General features: G+C 30.6%; 3 protein-coding genes across 3 annotated transcripts; 2 read left to right on the top strand and 1 right to left on the bottom strand.

Moving 5' to 3' along the window:
• The first annotated feature begins 510 nt into the window (after positions 1-510).
• On the top strand, positions 511-3,399 carry LOC123298375. Its single transcript, XM_044880363.1, has 3 exons — positions 511-646; positions 1,842-2,043; positions 3,168-3,399. The coding sequence occupies exons 1-3, from the start codon at positions 593-595 to the stop codon at positions 3,269-3,271; spliced, it is 360 nt and encodes a 119-aa protein (XP_044736298.1). The 5' UTR covers positions 511-592; the 3' UTR covers positions 3,272-3,399.
• Positions 3,400-4,354: 955 nt separating this feature from the next.
• Positions 4,355-5,772, top strand: LOC123297987 (nischarin-like). The gene is made up of 4 exons (XM_044879832.1): positions 4,355-4,387; positions 4,600-4,813; positions 5,018-5,068; positions 5,657-5,772. Exons 1-4 carry the CDS (start codon positions 4,355-4,357, stop codon positions 5,770-5,772), a joined length of 414 nt encoding a protein of 137 aa, XP_044735767.1.
• Positions 5,773-15,667: 9,895 nt separating this feature from the next.
• LOC123298592 lies at positions 15,668-16,937 on the bottom strand. Its single transcript, XM_044880651.1, has 2 exons — positions 16,874-16,937; positions 15,668-16,344 (listed from the first exon to the last, which is right to left on the bottom strand). The coding sequence occupies exons 1-2, from the start codon at positions 16,916-16,918 to the stop codon at positions 15,676-15,678; spliced, it is 714 nt and encodes a 237-aa protein (XP_044736586.1). The 5' UTR covers positions 16,919-16,937; the 3' UTR covers positions 15,668-15,675.
• Between the last annotated feature and the right edge of the window lie 502 nt (positions 16,938-17,439).

Here is a 17,439-nt window from a genome sequence, read left to right as displayed (position 1 = left end):
GTAAAGATTTTTTTATTAAAAATTTGGAATTTATTAATTATATAGTAAACGATTTATTACCACGTAATAAAGGATTTGAGGGTTTGCATGATAATTAGAATATCGTCTATTAATTCATCGAAAATTTTGGCAGTCTATTCAAGCCCTAAAGTCACCCATTTAACTTTTTTTAGTCCCTTGGTTGTAAATGCGTTGAACTCACAACTCTTGCAGATTCATTTCCATATTTTTTCATAAATTCATTCAAATATTTTTTTTAAATAATAAAAAAGATTTATTTATTACCTAATAAAAATATAAGACATTTTTTTTTTTTTTTTTTGATTTGTTTATGGAAGTTAAGCATATTTTTGGTGATCCAAATAACAATTTTTTTTTAAATTTTATTGCATAGGCATTTATTGATGATAAGAAATTTCATACTTTAAAGCAAACATAAATTTATTAAAAAAATACAATATCACAACTCAAATTTGTTAAAGAAGAAAATTTTTTATCGCAAAATATTTCATTTACTATTTTATTTACAAATAAACAGTTGCAAAATTAACAAGTTAATATAACAGAAAAAAATTTGAATATATTTACGAAAATGAATGATATTTATTACAAAATTCTAATAATAACTTTTTTGTGTTTAATTTACGTAAGAAAATATTTTTATTTAATGAAATTAATTATTTATTTTTGAGCGGAAAAGTATTTTTTAAATAAAATAAATAAAGCTGTAATATTCTGAAACATGGGTAGATATTAGCCTCATTTTTTTTAATTGTAATATTTTCTTAAAGATGACCATTTGGAATTTGAAGATAGCACTAGATACGCAATTCATTATGCTCTATAATGGTGCAGCAAGGTATGAAGGAGAACACCAAACATTAACGAAAATTGACTAATTCCAATCAAAATATACTATTGCATTATAATAAATGCAATCCATTCATTATGCAATATTAAATTATTTGTTGCTTATTTTCGTTGTTCTTTGGTGATTGCCATCGTGTCTGCATAGAATTAATTAACCGACTTCAAACAAAAAAGGAGAACTGTATTTTTTTTTATGTGTGTTACCTCAGAACTTTCGACTGAGTGAACCGATTTTGATGATTCTTTTTTTAGTGACAAATTAGTTAGTGTACTTCAGATTCACAAAAAATTACAAAATAAAAAAACTTTTAACAAAAAGAAAACCGATTTCAAAAGAAAAACTTTTCAAAATAAATTAAAATGCACTAAAAAGTAAAAAAATAACGATAATATAATGTAGTTAAAATTATTGTTATTTTTGGAGTCGGCCAAGTTAATGTACAAAACTGTTCTGTCAGAGTTGTTTCCTTGGCTGACACCGACTCCAAAAATAACAATAATTTTAACTACATTATATTATCGTTATTTTTTTACTTTTTAGTGCATTTTAATTTATTTTGGAAAAGTTTTTCTTTTGAAGTCGGTTTTCTTTTTGTTAATAGTTTTTTTTGTAAAATTTAATTTTATTATTCTAATTCCGTTGCTAAAAAATTTATATTTTATTGTCATAATAATATGTCAAAATATCATTAACTACATTTCTAAATATTTTGAGGACAACTCAATTATTTTAGGGAGAGTTGACCATAAACATATATTCTAGATTATACACAAAATAATGAAATTATTATTTTTTCGAATCAAAATTTTAAACGGACTTAAATTTATCAACGCAAAAAAATAGATAGAGGATCCCATGTTATTTAGTTCCCAGCCACTCATCCGATAAACATTTAAAGATCTTGGTAGAAGTTTTGAACTAATTATTATTATTTATTTATTTAACTGAAAGATTTATAATTCTTATTTAGATTTCTCAAATTACACCATTGAGCATAAGCATATCTCGTTCATCATATTCAAAGAATTCTAGAAGTTCAAATACAAGTTGTATAAATGGAAAATGTACTCAGTCAAGTAGTAATGTTGTGATTTCAACAAAATGTGTGAATGGCGTTTGTGAGGAGCAAGTTATTGAGAATCCATCCAACAACCGGCGTGCGTCTAACGATGGTAAGATAAACTAAATTTTCATTGTCTACTTAAATTGGTATTTTTGATGAGTAAAATCAGTCTTGGTCTTGGTCTTATAAGATCTGCGAGACCAAGATAAAGCTAGAACTACAGTAGCAAGATAAAGACCATGAATCTTCTATCAATACCAATAGCGGATTTAAGGGGTAGCAAATGACCAGTTGCCCACTGGGCCCACGAAATAGGGCAAATATTCGTCTGTTATGGCTAGGAGCTCAATATTATTTGGTAATTACTAAATATAGTTGGCTTCTTTAGTTTGGGAAGGGGTGGGCACGATTCCATGATTGAGAATAATGATTCATATTAACAAGGATCTACAAGAAATCTCTGGAAAAACAGAAATTAATGACCTGTAAGAAGATACATGCTTGTAAAATAAATATAAAAATGAACAATTTATCAAATTGTAAATATTAATAAAACTTATTTTATGTAATAAGAATTTATTATATTTGATTGAATATTGCATTCAATAAAATGAAAATGATTTCCGAGAATCGCAGAGAATGTAAACTAAATATAAGGTAGATAATTTTCTATTTTTTTTACCGATTAAATTTTTAGGCAAATATTTATTCTATTTGTAAAAGGATTTCGATTTAAAATAATATATTAATAAGTGAAAAAAATACAATTGACTGAGCTAATGGTAGAAATACCATTATAGAACTATGTTTGTATAAGTAATATTACCGAATTAAATAGGGCTATCCACCTGGAATATTGTGGTTATCGCCAACCAGTATGGGCCTGACGCCCATACTGCATTGACTCGTCCGTCATAACTATTACTATTATAACTATTATCTAAATACAGTACACAGTATGGCGTTCACACCGATACTGACATAGTGATATCCACAAAAAAATTTGTTACCGTGTACTATTCAAATTTTCACACCTATAGATCCAAGAATCGATACAAATTTTGCCTTTTTTAATTTCTTTTATAAAGACTTATCCACCAATATTCTTTTTAAGCCAGAATCGTTCTTGCCATCTAACAACGGAACTGACGGAAATTTAATATCCTCCTGAAATTTTGCCGTTTTATAACTTTTTGAATATTGAATCTTATATAAGATTTTTTTTTGAATTAGAATCGTCAACGGTACGACCTTTTGGACTATTGGACATACTTCAAGGATTTCAGCCGAATGTCGGACAACGATCGATGTATTATGATTGGTATTATGATGTATAAAATATAATTTTTATTTTGTTATGTAAGCAGTATTATCAAATTCTCAAAAATTAATTGTAAGCATATTTTTATCCTTATTCATTATGTAATCTGTAAATTAAATACTGTTAAATAAATTTTGGTTTTAAACTGGAATGGTGGATTTATGCCTTTATTGCTATTAAGTTATAAAAGATTCACTTTTCATTGTAATCGAATTTGATTATGTTTCTTATTTTACATAAGTCACTAACTCGACAAATACGTCGGGAATGTTTAGCATGGTTTTGAATCTAGATACGACTAACGAAAATTTAATGATAAAAAAGAAATAAAATTTCTATTGGAATAAAATCGATAGTAGATGAAAAATCTCTTGACAAAAGTATAAACAACAATGAAATTTGGATGTCCTTATTGTTTATGGGATATTGTATTCATATCCAACAGATCCACAGAATGGCAACCGAGTCAACAATAAAACAAAATAATGATAATTAAAAAATTATTAAAACGTCTTCGGAAATCTGTGACACTTCATTTTTTGACGTATTATTGGAATAGCGAAAAAACATTAAGTGGAAATTTTATTAAATGTTTTCATTTTATTTCATTGATGACGATAATGATATCAGGAACATCATATTAGTGATAATAAATTATTATATAAAAGTGAATGAAATGAAAATTGATAATGTATAAAAAGAAAATCAATAGAAATAATTAATTTTTGTTTTAGTCACAAAGATATTTCAAAATATGTTACACTTTAGAAATTTTTTATATGATAAGAACCGAATACTGAAAACCGTAATCATTCTATTAATTGTGGTAAATATATTATTTAATTTTTTTGTAGTTTTATAATTATTAAGGAAACATTTCTAATTAATATAATCCTAAAAAGAAGATATCCGGTGAAAATTAATGAATAAAAACCGAAAAATTAACTTGGTTTTCAATCGGATGCATTTGTTAATGAATACCCTGTGACGTCTAACTTGCCTGGGCCTATTTGTAACTGAGTAGCCATCAATAACAGGTGCTATCAACCCAATTTTTTTGTTTCAAATTTCTCAATAGGTACAAATAAATTTATTTATAATGAGCACAGAATGTGATGCCACAATCGATTTAGTAAGAAATGGGTCCTCTTGAAAACCCATTTGATTTGATTCATTAATTTTAAAGAAATAAAGTAAAAAAAAACTAATTTTCTCAAATTTTACTTTCTTTTTTTTAAGTAAAAATCAAAGCATCAATATTTTTTTCATTGGAAGTGTCCATTGTGTAGTTTTATAATTATTAATAATTAAATGTATTTATTTACAATTCAATTTTTTTCGCAGAACTGTCTAACAACATATGGTTCTATAATACGTCAAAAACGTGAGGCTCCTGCAGAAGCTGCAGCTGTTGCTGCCCCAGCAGCCGCAGAAGCAGCTAAAGCGGCTCCAGCTGTAGAAGCTGCTAAAGCAGCTCCCGGCACTCCGCCTCCAGCACCAGGAGCAAATCCTATATCGGGACCCATGAATTCAGCAGCGGCCCAAATGACAGCTGCAGGTATACTATTCTTTCTTTTTATAGTGATACGTTTAGGAGATAGCCCTTTACTGTAATTTCAAAAAGTGTACAAACATGGTTACAGTAAGCAACCATATTAAAATTATGCACTGACACTAATCCATGGTGTACATTTTTTGATTGCATAATAATTAAGTACTATAACTTCTTATAAAATTTTAAAGATGCAATATTTTTCTTTAGTTCAACCATTTATGGCTCATATGGATAAATTAGGAACTGAAGGAGCAGAATGTATGACAAAAGGATTTCAATTCGCTGCAGATTTATTTAATCCATTTGCTTATTTTACAAAAAAATAATAACTTGTAAAAAACTTGTATAAGAACTTGTATAAAGTTTTTTTGTACTTTTAAATTTAGTACCTTGTTTTTTTTTTATACTTATGTAAAAATTATAGGAAATTAATTTATTCGAACAAATTTTTCAATAAAATAATATTTTTTTAATTTTTGTTTATACTCTTATTTGTTATAAATTTTCTTTCTAAAAAGTTTAGTTTCTTAAATTTAAATATAAACGAAATGATTTGCATTAAATATCAATAATTTTAAACAGTCTGTGTACGTTTGATCGACTCGAAGAAACATCAATAACTTTTTGCTTTCTTTAAGAAAAATGAGGGGCAGGTTCTGGGTGTTTAGAGGACTCTCAGTTTTTTTCTACTCAATTATACCAAACGTACCGAATAAATATACAAATCTAAACTACATCATTTAATTTATCAGTTAAACTGAAAATCTTAACTCATCTCGGAGTTCATCTTTTTAAAATATTTTTTCTATCAGTAAAATATGACTTTTTATTTTTCGCAATTTTTAGTACAAGTCCCAATGGCTCATGTGGATAAACTTGCAACTGAATTTACAAGTTTGCTGGGAGATGGAATTGGATTTGTCGTAGATTTGTTTAATCCAGCAGCATATTTCGGTTTCTAATGATGGACCTCAACGAAAATAAATCGAAATATTGTAAATAAAAATCATAGTTTATTAAGATTATAAAAAATAAATACATTTCTAAAATTTATTGCAAATAAATAAATATAATATAAATTAAATAAAATTAAATAAAATAAATAAATATATAGTTTAATAAAATATAATCCAGTACATTTTTATACAATATTTGTACAAATTAACTTTAGTTTAAATTCTTAAAAATGAAAACCATCGAGTGAATACATTTTTTGTTTTGATATCTAATCAAAATGTTTATTTAGTTTCTTAATTCTGAGTGAAAACATGGAATAAAAATTCAAGGAAGGAATGACAAATGAGGCTAGAAATGAATCGAAAAGGTCGATTTCCAATTAATTTCCAATTCACCTTAACATTATTTTGGAACTTTTTGCTAGGTGAATAAAAATGCAAAAGAAGTTTGACAATTATCGAAAGTTTTTAATTTATTTCGTCTTTCTATGTATAATTTTTCAAAAGAAAAAGAAAAAATTATTAAAAATTTTTCTTATTTTGATATTTTTGTTTATACAGAATAATTCAATAAGAGCTGATCAAGATTTTGCTTACAGTATATCAGCACAGTAATTCAGTAAAAAAAAACGATGCCAATTTAATTGTCTGATTTGAAAAGTTAACTTTTGTATTGAAGAATAATGGAATCAGATTTTATTTTCTGTGGGTATAATACGTATACGTAATAAAATTGAAAACGTACCCCTCTCTTCGTTGAAAACACAACACAGAATGGGAAGAGGAGAGTCAAAAAATGATTTGACCTTCTTTTTCATAACTTTGAAACGGTAAGTATTTAGGTCATGGATTAATACGTATAAAAGTTTTATTCAAAAATATTTACTAAAATATTTGCGGTTTTGGTACTGAAAGGAAATTTAATTTTGGTCTTTTACCAATAAAACTATCCGGTAATTGACCAATCATCTTATTTGGATCCAATTTAACTAGTCCATCTTCTGAATGGCCTGTGGGTGACAAATCCTTTGAATCTTCATCTTTTGTCAAATCTACTTGTTTTAAGCCTGCATCAGGTAATTGTTTAAAACTCTCTGGTAAATCATCAAAAGTAACTAAAACATCAGTAGAATGTCCATTTTCGTCTACATTATTAACTCGCCCTCCATTTCCTTCACCACCTACTTCGTCAAGCCAATTGACATCTTTCCCATCATAAGTGATACTAGATTTTTCAACATCAATGACTGTTTGATCATATTTCATTGTGTTATTTTGAAAAATGATTCCTAATTTTTCAATAATTTCTAATTTATCATCACTTAAAATTGCCATCGCTTGTTTTACTAGTTGTAAATTATCCTGATCAGGATCAGAGATTGATTCACTGGTTAATATTAGTTCATTGTCGTCTTCATCGATTGAAAAGGAACTTTTTGTTTGCTTAGCAAATAATTCGTCTTCTTTTAAGATATTATCCTTCAAATAACTTTCTCCGGTAAGTTCTTCTAGTAAGGAATTAATAAACTTGATCAATGTAACCAGGGACTCTATTGACGCTTCAACTTCCTTCTCATTAAGACGAGAGTCATCTATAACTTTTGGCGGCGGTTCTAAAGTTTTTTCAACTTTTGAAGGAGTTTCCGTAACCACTTCAGTTGGTGCTCCTATATTTGAACCAACTGACCGCAATGGTGATATTTCAATCCCTTGAACATTGCTTGAAGAAATGAATGGTCTGGTAGAATGTAATTGTTGAACTTGAACTGTATATCCTTTACCATTAACAGCGGGGATTCGAAATGTCCGTTCATGAAATCCATTGTTTGTTCGTGGTATGATTGGTATAGCCAATCCAGAATAAATCTAAAAATTTTTTTTTACAAAATGTATATAGGTATCGAATTAATCGAAAATAAACTAAACCGTTAATTACAAATTTTTTAAAAGCTTAGAAATCCAGAATTAAAGCAGGAAGACCGAAGAAACCTGAATTCACTGCACTCTGATAAAATATTTTAGAAAGAAATACCAAGCAAAACTCTTTTTGAGATATTAACAATATTATAAATATATGTTGTTGACTAAACATGGCGTCATTAATCACAAATTGTTTGACATAACGTACAGTTGCCATTTTTATTCAAAATCATATAATTTTTTGATTAGAGTGTAAAATAATATTCTATCTGTTCTTTTTAGCTCGGTGTTTCGTGCTTAATCTAGGTAGGTAAACTAACAAGTATAAAAACATAGTGTTAACAAGCTCGGATTCAGCCCTCAAAAAGGTGTGTGCACGGCACAGCACCCAAAAATCGACCATATGCGAATCAGAGTATAAACTCGCTCATGATCGGTATATTGCATTCCTACAAAAGGAGATAACGCCCTGACGAAGGTTTTGTACAGTGTATTTGTTAATTAATAAACCTGTAAAATGTTAGTTTGATCGCTCACAAAAAATACAAAAGTAAATGTGTCAGTATACATTTTACATTAAATAATTTTATTTAGGTTATTTACTCAAATAACAAATTCGAGCTTTCGTTTTCTTTCACGAAAGTGTTGATAATATCACCGATTTCCAGATGTTTAAGGAAGTAAACCGCGAATAATATTTCCTGTGTCCCATTGAGGAACGAAAACAAGATTTTACCCCGTGAAGTGTAGAAAACGATCTCTCTACGGTAGCTACGCTGGCTATTTAAAGCTTTTCATTGTTTTTGTTTTTTGTTTTTGTTTTTTTTTTTTAATTTTATTAAATCCTAAGTCTATTTAGGTGATGGGCATGTCCACCATGCCCATATGGATGGATCTGCCACTGAGTGTTTAATAAAGCTATTTTCTTCTACTTACACTTAGAGTACTACACGGAGCTTAAAGGATAGGCAAGAGAAAGAGCAGGTTATAATGACTTCCGGCTCTGCAAATTTAGCATCCTTTAAGTATTTTTTCCGTATGAAAAATTTAGGTGAAAATTGGAGGTGCTAAATTAGCTGAATGATTGTATGACTGGAGTATTTTCTAAGCACGGCCAGTGTCTAATTTTTAACTTTCGAATAAACACTTACCATTAAAAATAGAACACCAAGAAATTTTACCACGTTATACATTGTTTATTAAATCTGTTAAATATGATTAATATTCAATGATTTATTAATATAAAAATTACATTTATATTTAAAATAATTTCTTCTTTTCTCCACAGTGTATAAATTTCCCAACAATATGTGTATATAATCGATATCTTTTGTGATAAGTATTTTGTTTTATTACATTAATTTGTATCATTATTTACATTAAATTATATTATATTGAATTTTATATAATTTAATGTCAACAAAAAAGAAAATAATTCTTTATTATTGAAATAATTTTTATTTGATAGGTAATTTTTTTATCTATTAATAAAGATTATATATTTTATATTTACTTAAATGCATGCAATTTTCTATTACATTTACTTTCATTTGTTCTAAAGCGTTATAGTCGCAGAAACGAAGCACTAAAAGCAAAGCTCGAAAAATTTGAACAGTAAGTCGAATTTGAATGCGGTTTTCGGCATTCGATTCGTTAGAGCGCAAATATTCAATTTACATAAATAATGTGAATTTTATATTTGTATTTTAAATTTGTATAAATCGTAAATATACTAAGTTCACAATTCGGTTAATAATAATGAAAATGATTCCAAGTTTGTTACTCAAGTGTTTTTGGGGTCGCTGAACACGAATTTCGTGACAGAATTGTGCATTAACCGAATTGTGAATTTAGTATATTTAAAATGCAGTTATAAAATGCATATTATTTATGCACATTTTTGATTTCTTTTGATTCAAATTAGGCCTCAAAATTTCCTGACGCTCTAACTGAATCGAATGCCGAAAACCGCATTCAAATCCGATAAGTCCTGATATAATACACTTAGTCAAATTTTTGAAAATAAAAACTTATCATTATCATTCTACGCATGCATACGCCCAAAGCAGAGTTTTTTACCCTGTATATATGAAAAATATAAAGGTTAGTTCCAAGTTTATAACGCTTAGAAATATTGACGATACGAACAAACTTTTGTATAGGTGTTCAAAAAATGACCTTAGAAGCCCCTTTTTGATTGTCCGTCTGTCTGTCTGCCTGTCTTTTTTACGGACTAAAATCGATCCAAAAATTGCAATATCTAAGAAACTCTGCATCCAATCATTAAATTAATCTGATTATTATACTTATTGGATCATTATTACCCCATCCACCGTGTTTCATGGTCGAATAGTTTTTGAGATACGGACTAAAATTGAACCAAACATTGCGATATCTCAGAAACTCTGCATCTAACTTATCATAGGTGAAATAATTTTTAAAATCGGTTAAGTAGTTAATTCAAAAATGACGAATTTTCATGTAAACTATCATCCCCTTATCTCCACCAAAATGACAGAGTTTCATGTAAACTTTCATCTCCAATTTGGCCCTCTTCCAGAATGAATTTTTATGAAAAAAGTTAAATAAACTTTTTGTCACAAACCATGAGCTCATATATCAAGTTTTATATTTCTAACTTCAAAAGGGACATAGTTTCATATAAACTTTCACCCCCTTGAAGAATGAATTTTTTGAAAATAGTAATACAGGAAACTTTTGGGTATCTATGCTGAAACTTAACCACATGTTCTTTGAGTAAAATTCTACCTACAAAAAAAATTTTGAGCCTTTAAATCAAAAATTATTGTCATGCTCATACATCCTACGGAGAGAATACGATATTACTTAATGTTAGAGTAGATAAAATTTGTAATGTCTCGTGTAAGTAAAGCAAAACGAATTATAAACAAAGTTAATATTTATTATTTATGTTTTTGGTTACTTGATACAATTTTAATCATCAAAGCCTTTCGGTTTTATTTATTAAAATGTCGTAAACTATAAAGACAAATAACTGGTCGAGTAATCTGAATTAAAGATAATTGAAAAAAATACATTCGCAGAAGGACTCAAACCCAGTGTTCGATTTGAAAGAAAATTACAGTGTGTGTGGCTGAACAGGCTAAGGCGCTTAACATAAATAAAGTAATTAAGTACGATAATTTATATAATCAGTGAGCTACTGATCTGAACATAGCTGCCAAAGTGACTATTCTAAAATGTAGTCAATGTGTGTTCGTTGATTTAATCAACATTTACAATGCGATTTTTTATAAAAAAAAAAAAACTGTTGACTTTTTGCATTTTACTAATGTAAAGAAAAATAAGTATTTCAATGTCTCATATTTTATATTCGAGAATTCTAATTGTAGGTGAAATTTTTTCATAAGAATATACAAATAACTTTTTTTAAAAATAAAATTTATTTAAATACTATTAAACAAATTCAATTAAATAAAAATATAAAACATTATTATAAAAAAATAAATTAACTATACTAAATATCTTGCACATTTTGTAATTCTAATCTAAACAAATCAGTTCTATAATGGATGTGGATGGGCTAATACTGCACCAACCATTTCTGGCGCATGCATCATTACTTCTGGTGCAGCCATAACCGCCCCACCTAACAATGCCGCGTCACCCATCAGTTCTGCCCCACCGATCATTGCCGCCCCACCCACCTCAGCACCACGACGCATTACCTCCTCCCCGACATGCATCGGAACTTCACGCATTGTTTGTCCGGCCATTTCAGCAACATGACGAGCAGCTTCTTCTGGTAAGATCATGGAGCTACGCATGACCTCTCCACCAATGAGACCTGCAGGCATATCCATTGGGCCTTTACGCAGTATGCTTTCCATTACGACTCTCATTTCTTCAGGCATATGCATCATACCTTCCGCTTCACCTGGTTCTAGAAAATGTTTGACTTTTTCTCTCATTTCTTCAGGTATATGCATAGCACCAGCTGCTCCTCCTTCTGATTCCATTAGATGCTTCAAGCCTTCCTTCATTTCTTCAGGTATGTGCATAGCACCAGCTGCTCCTCCTTCTGATTCCATTAGATGCTTCAAGCCATCCCTCATTTCTTCAGGTATGTGCATAGCACCAGCTGCTCCTCCTTCTGATTCCATTAGATGCTTCAAGCCTTCCCTCATTTCTTCAGGTATGTGCATAGCACCAGCTGCTCCTCCTCCTGATTCCATTAGATGCTTCAAGCCTTCCCTCATTTCTTCAGGTATGTGCATAGCACCAGCTGCTCCTCCTTCTGATTCCATTAGATGCTTCAAGCCTTCCCTCATTTCTTCAGGTATGTGCATAGCGCCAGCTGCTCCGCCTACTGCTCCCATTAGATGCTTCAAGCCTTCCCTCATTTCTTCAGGTATCCGCATAGCTCCACCTGACCCAACTTTTGGTCTCATTAGATGCCTCAATCCATATCTCATATGTTGAGGTATCCGCATAGCTGACCCTCCAACTGAACGAGCTAAATGTGACACTCCTCGTCTCATTTCTTCAGGTAATCTCCGTAATCCACTCCTTACGCCTCTAGTTTCCATATTTGAAACTTCTTCAATCATACTTGATGTATTTGTGATACTTTGACGCATTCTTCTTAACCTCTCTGTTATTCGATCAAGCACTCTTCCTATTGCACAGCCCACTGGACCTTCACGTAGGAATCTCATTAAACCTCTGATTTCATCAAGCATTCTTTTCACCATTTCATTCATAGGACCCTCACGGATACGTCGCATACATTGTCTGACCTCATCAACCAATCTTCTCATTATACCACTGCTTTCTTCAGCTAAAGCCATTTCTGGCAAAGCATCAGCACCTCTTCTTGATAAAAGTCCCCTCCTCCCTGCCGCCATAATCATAGGTACGGCAGTAGCTAATTTCATAGCCATAGCACCACCAACTGCTCGAGCACCTAGTCTAGGTAAAGGTGACATTTTCTCTTTAATTCCCGCAGGTGCTTCCATCGCTTCAGCACCTTCAGCTGCTTTTGGTCCTGCAGCTGCCATCAGAGGTCCTAATTTAGTCTTAATTTCCTCGGGTAATTCAGACATTCTTGCTATCATTTCTTCCGAAATATGAATTCCAGCAGCACCTTCAGAGCCTCCAGCTGCCATCAAAGGTCCTAATTTAGTTCTAATTTCTTCGCGTAATTTAGACATTCTCGCTTTCATTTCTTCCGAAATATGGATTCCAGCAGCAGCTTCAGAGCCTCCAGCTGCCATCAAAGGTCCTAATTTAGTCCTAATTTCTTCGGGTAATTTAGATATTCTTTCTCTCATTTCTTCTGAAATATGGATTCCAGCAGCACCTTCAGCGCCTCCAGCTGCCATCAAAGGTCCTAATTTAGTTTTAATTTCTTCTGGTAATTCAGACATTCTTGCTTTCATTTCTTCCGAAATATGTATTCCAGCAGCACCTTCAGGGCCTCCAGCTGCCATCAGAGATGCAAATTTAGCTCTCATTTTCTCAGGTAATCCCTCAATCATTGTTTTCATTTCTTCAGGTATATGCATTTCTTCAATTCTTGCTCGCATTAATTCAGATAAGTGTTTCAATCGTTCCTTTACTTGTGGAGGTATATTTTTTAGGAAAGGATTCTTTTCCATCAACTCTCGCATTTTTTCAGGATTAAACATTTCAGACATAGGTTTCATGTGTTCCGTTGCCGCTGCAAGATTTTCTCCTGCACTCGCCAGAGGGCATGAATCTAAATGTTAAGAAAATATATAAATAACGTATGTTAGTTGTATTCAAATTTCAGAATAAAATTTACCAGGTGAACCCGGCGGTGTCGGAGGTTTAGCTTCTTCACTCGGAGATTTAGCAACAATTCCTGGTGTAACTGGCTTCGCTTCACCTGGTGGGGGAGGATGTGGCACTTCCGGTATTGATGATCCAGGGTGAGCCCCTTCTAATGGTACAGGCAGCCCCGGATGTTCACCCGGTGGTCCGGGGTGTGGACTCTCATGTGAAAGAACTTCACCCAGTGATCCGGGGTGCTCTCCCAACAGACCTGGATCAGTTGCTGATGTAATTGTGCTACACAATAATAACTAAAACAAAAAAATATTTCTCAATTCTCTGATACCGAAGAACAAACGTGTCACTCACACACACAGACATGTACAAACATCTATTCTGAAAATATTGTTAATAGACTATCATAACCCTCGCTCTCGTAGCCGTTGAGTACAAATAAATTTTCGAAATAATTTTGATTTGAATTTTAGGAAAAATTATAGTAAAAGTTTTCTACACCCACACTAAAAATAAGTATTTGGAGCGCACAGGTGGAAATTGAAATCCTTTATACTTACAATTACGAATAATCGTAATAATGGTACCATTTTGTTTAATCCTGAGTACAGATTTTTTTTAAATTTGAATATTATATTGTAAATTTTTTATTTTATAGTAAATTAATATCATTAATATCTTTTAATGCAAACAGAGATTAATCATCGTGCGTTATTTATCATTTTAAAATATTATTATTTAATCAAAAAATATTTTTTATTTTTATATTAAATAATTGTACAATTTATATGAATATTTATTGAGTATGGCGGAAGAAAAAAATACATTTATATAATTATAAAAATATTTCCCAATAGTATCGTATTTCATTTGTAAGATAAAATAAAATTTGCATTTAATTCATTGAACTTTTATAAGTTTTGCTTTGACAGTGCGTAGCTCAATCAAAAAAGCTCCTCCGATATGTAGGAACGCATTATAAATAATATAATCAAATTTTAGAGTTCTTTTAGAGAATTTTTTTGGATCCGTATTGGACCAATTTTTTTGACGGGCAGTATATGTTGTTATGAAATATCTTTGTGAATGAAATGATTAAAGGCCATCAGCCAACGGATCAAAAAAATTTATTTAGGTAATATATTTACAGAAGGCCTTAAGAAATGGGGGATTCCTTTGAAATTTGGATCTTTACTTACATAGCACTTTCCATAATCATTTCAAGGTCACAACTATTAAAAGATATTTTTGATGCTTGAAACTTTGTTTGGAACATTTTGTTGGACCGTCCTGTTACTTTTGTAGCACAGTGTACATATGGAAACGAGTATCCCAAAATGTTTTGGAACAAGCAAGTTTCTATGCAAAAACTTCTAAAGTTCAACATTTATTTAATCTACATAGATAGCAATTATCGATTTATTGATCAATTAAAAATCATAAAGGATTATAATACGTTAACATTTGTTAAAATTGACAAGGGAATGAAGAAATGTGAAAATGTTTTTGTTCATTCTGTTGCAGCAAAACACAGCTTTATATGCAATCGTTAGAAAAATAAATTTTATACACACGTTTTTCCGATAGTATTCTTGTTTGATTTGCGTCATTGGTCATATTTTATTTACCCGATTTGCTTCAGTAAATATTATAGATTTATCGTAAAAATTTTGCAAAACTTCCGCTAAAATATTAGGATTTTTTTTTGAATATTTCTAAAAAAAATTTTTATTTGGTAGATTTATAAAAAATTATTTTAAAGAAACTTTGAAATTTTTATTCTCAACTCACAACGTAATTCTTACAAATATAATAAATGTGAAAATAACTCTGCGTATCTGTTACTTTTTCACGCTTAAACCGGTGTCCCAATTTTCATGATTTTCGGTTAACAGGTAGAGTACTTTTTCTTGTGAAGTAAATCTTTGAGAGATGAAATTGAGGAAAATAGGAAAAACATCAATAAAACTACTCATTTGATTTCTACTCACTCTCGAAAGTGAGGGTTTTTCGGAATAACGTCAGATTAACACAAAATTTCGAAAAGTTTTAAGATGAACAATAGTCGCCTCCAGCAAATTGGGCATAAAATTAAAGTGTGTGGATAATAAGTAACATTTTAAATTTTATTTGTATTATTTAACTACAATTTTCTTATTTAATTTATCTATTATAATATTATATAACATTATATAATTATTTTTCATAATACCAGACATACTCAACCTGCTCTTCTTTCTTGGGAGATTCGTCAGTTACAATTTCGATGGAAATATTCGACAAAACTTTAAGCAGTATATCCAAGTAATTTTGAATATCATCCGATGAAATAGAAATGCCATTTTTTTTCAAATATTCGCGAATGACTTTGGTAGCCTTTTTAGAGTCTGTCAATTCATTCCCCTTTAATTGACCGCTACTTAATTCGTTTATAATTGCTGTGAAAATTGTTTCCTGTTCCTGTTTGTTGATATTATAGCTTGAGACATCTATTTCTTTTTCAACTTGCATTTTAGCTTCTTCCTGTACTTTTTCATTGTTAAGTAATTCATACATACCAGTACCCAGAGCATTTGAAACATTTTGTATACCGTTTCCCAAAGTATCTATAACATCAACAACTCCATTTCCAATGTTATGAAGCACGTTTCCGTCACCTTCACCTTTTACTACTGTTCCAACATTATCAAATAATGAACCTGCTGTGTTGACTATTCCCTTTGCACCCGCATCTATTACATTTCCTACAGTTTCACCCGCTGTTCCTACAGCATGTCCAATTCCATGTACAACGTCAGAAATTCCCTTTCTAATGGATGTCAAGAAGCCGGCGGGTTTAGGTGCTGCATGAACACATGACAATGCCTAAATATGTATAAACAAACATTATTCAATAACAAAATTTCGTATGAAATGTTTTCAAATTTACAACACTTATTTGCGCACTTTGCGTATACTTCATTGGCCTCTTAAAAAACGTCGGGTAAAAAAGTTCCGTTATTAAATTTACTGTATTTGTGCATTACTACATACAGCCATATATATATTATTAATCTACTTTCCCATAAAGTTGCAGAATCTATGCGGTCGCTTATGACTTAGATGTTGCAGAGTTTGATTGGGGACATCATGTTCAAATATCATCTAGTTATATCATCTAGTTCTTCGGGTTTCTTCAATAGCCAAGTTAGATTCTAAACAGTAGGAGATATTTTAACACTTTAAATTGGAAAGTTGATTCTCTAGGGCACCATTAACTCTGACTCCAACTCCAAAAACGTAGACCAATGGCAAAAATGTTACTTTCGTTTCGAGGAACTCCAATAATTTTTCAAAAAAAAACTCATAAACTACAGTTATTAATTATTAAATAAATGCTAATAAATTTGCTTACCAAGGCAATTGTTAAAGTAAGGGCAAAAACGTTGAACGACCTCATTGTAGCTTTTTCCAATTTGAAAACACCATCGAATGTTACTCTGGTATAAAAAATTTGGATATTTATATCCAAAATAATTAATCTCAAAATAATAAAATTATCAATTTTAATCCTTATGCCACAGAAAAAGTTTATCAACACTTCTTTTGGCCTGCTTAAAATTTTTTTTTCCTTGTATAATATAATAAATACTAACCGTTATTCGTCTGCTTTGGTCAACAATACCACATTTCTTCGAAAATCGTTTTTATAAATAATATGAAGAAGGATTGTATTAGCAAAACTATCTAATAAACAAACTTTTCCCTCCTCACTCGAATCTACTGATTGCAAATACAACACACAATATCCTTACCTCGTTAACCCTCTTACTCCTTCAATCCGTTTCTTTAGCCTCAACACTTCAGCTTGACTCATAAAAAGGCCTTAGGCCTGCAGACCTAGATCTCCATTTGTTTCTTGCCCCTCAAAAAACGATAATTAACGAAGCCTTATCTCGTTAATCGGATTCAAAAATTTCA

Source organism: Chrysoperla carnea, chromosome 4, assembly GCF_905475395.1.
Source record: "Chrysoperla carnea chromosome 4, inChrCarn1.1, whole genome shotgun sequence".
Lineage (NCBI taxonomy): Eukaryota > Metazoa > Arthropoda > Insecta > Neuroptera > Chrysopidae > Chrysoperla > Chrysoperla carnea.
This window is presented reverse-complemented; position numbering and strand designations above follow the sequence as displayed.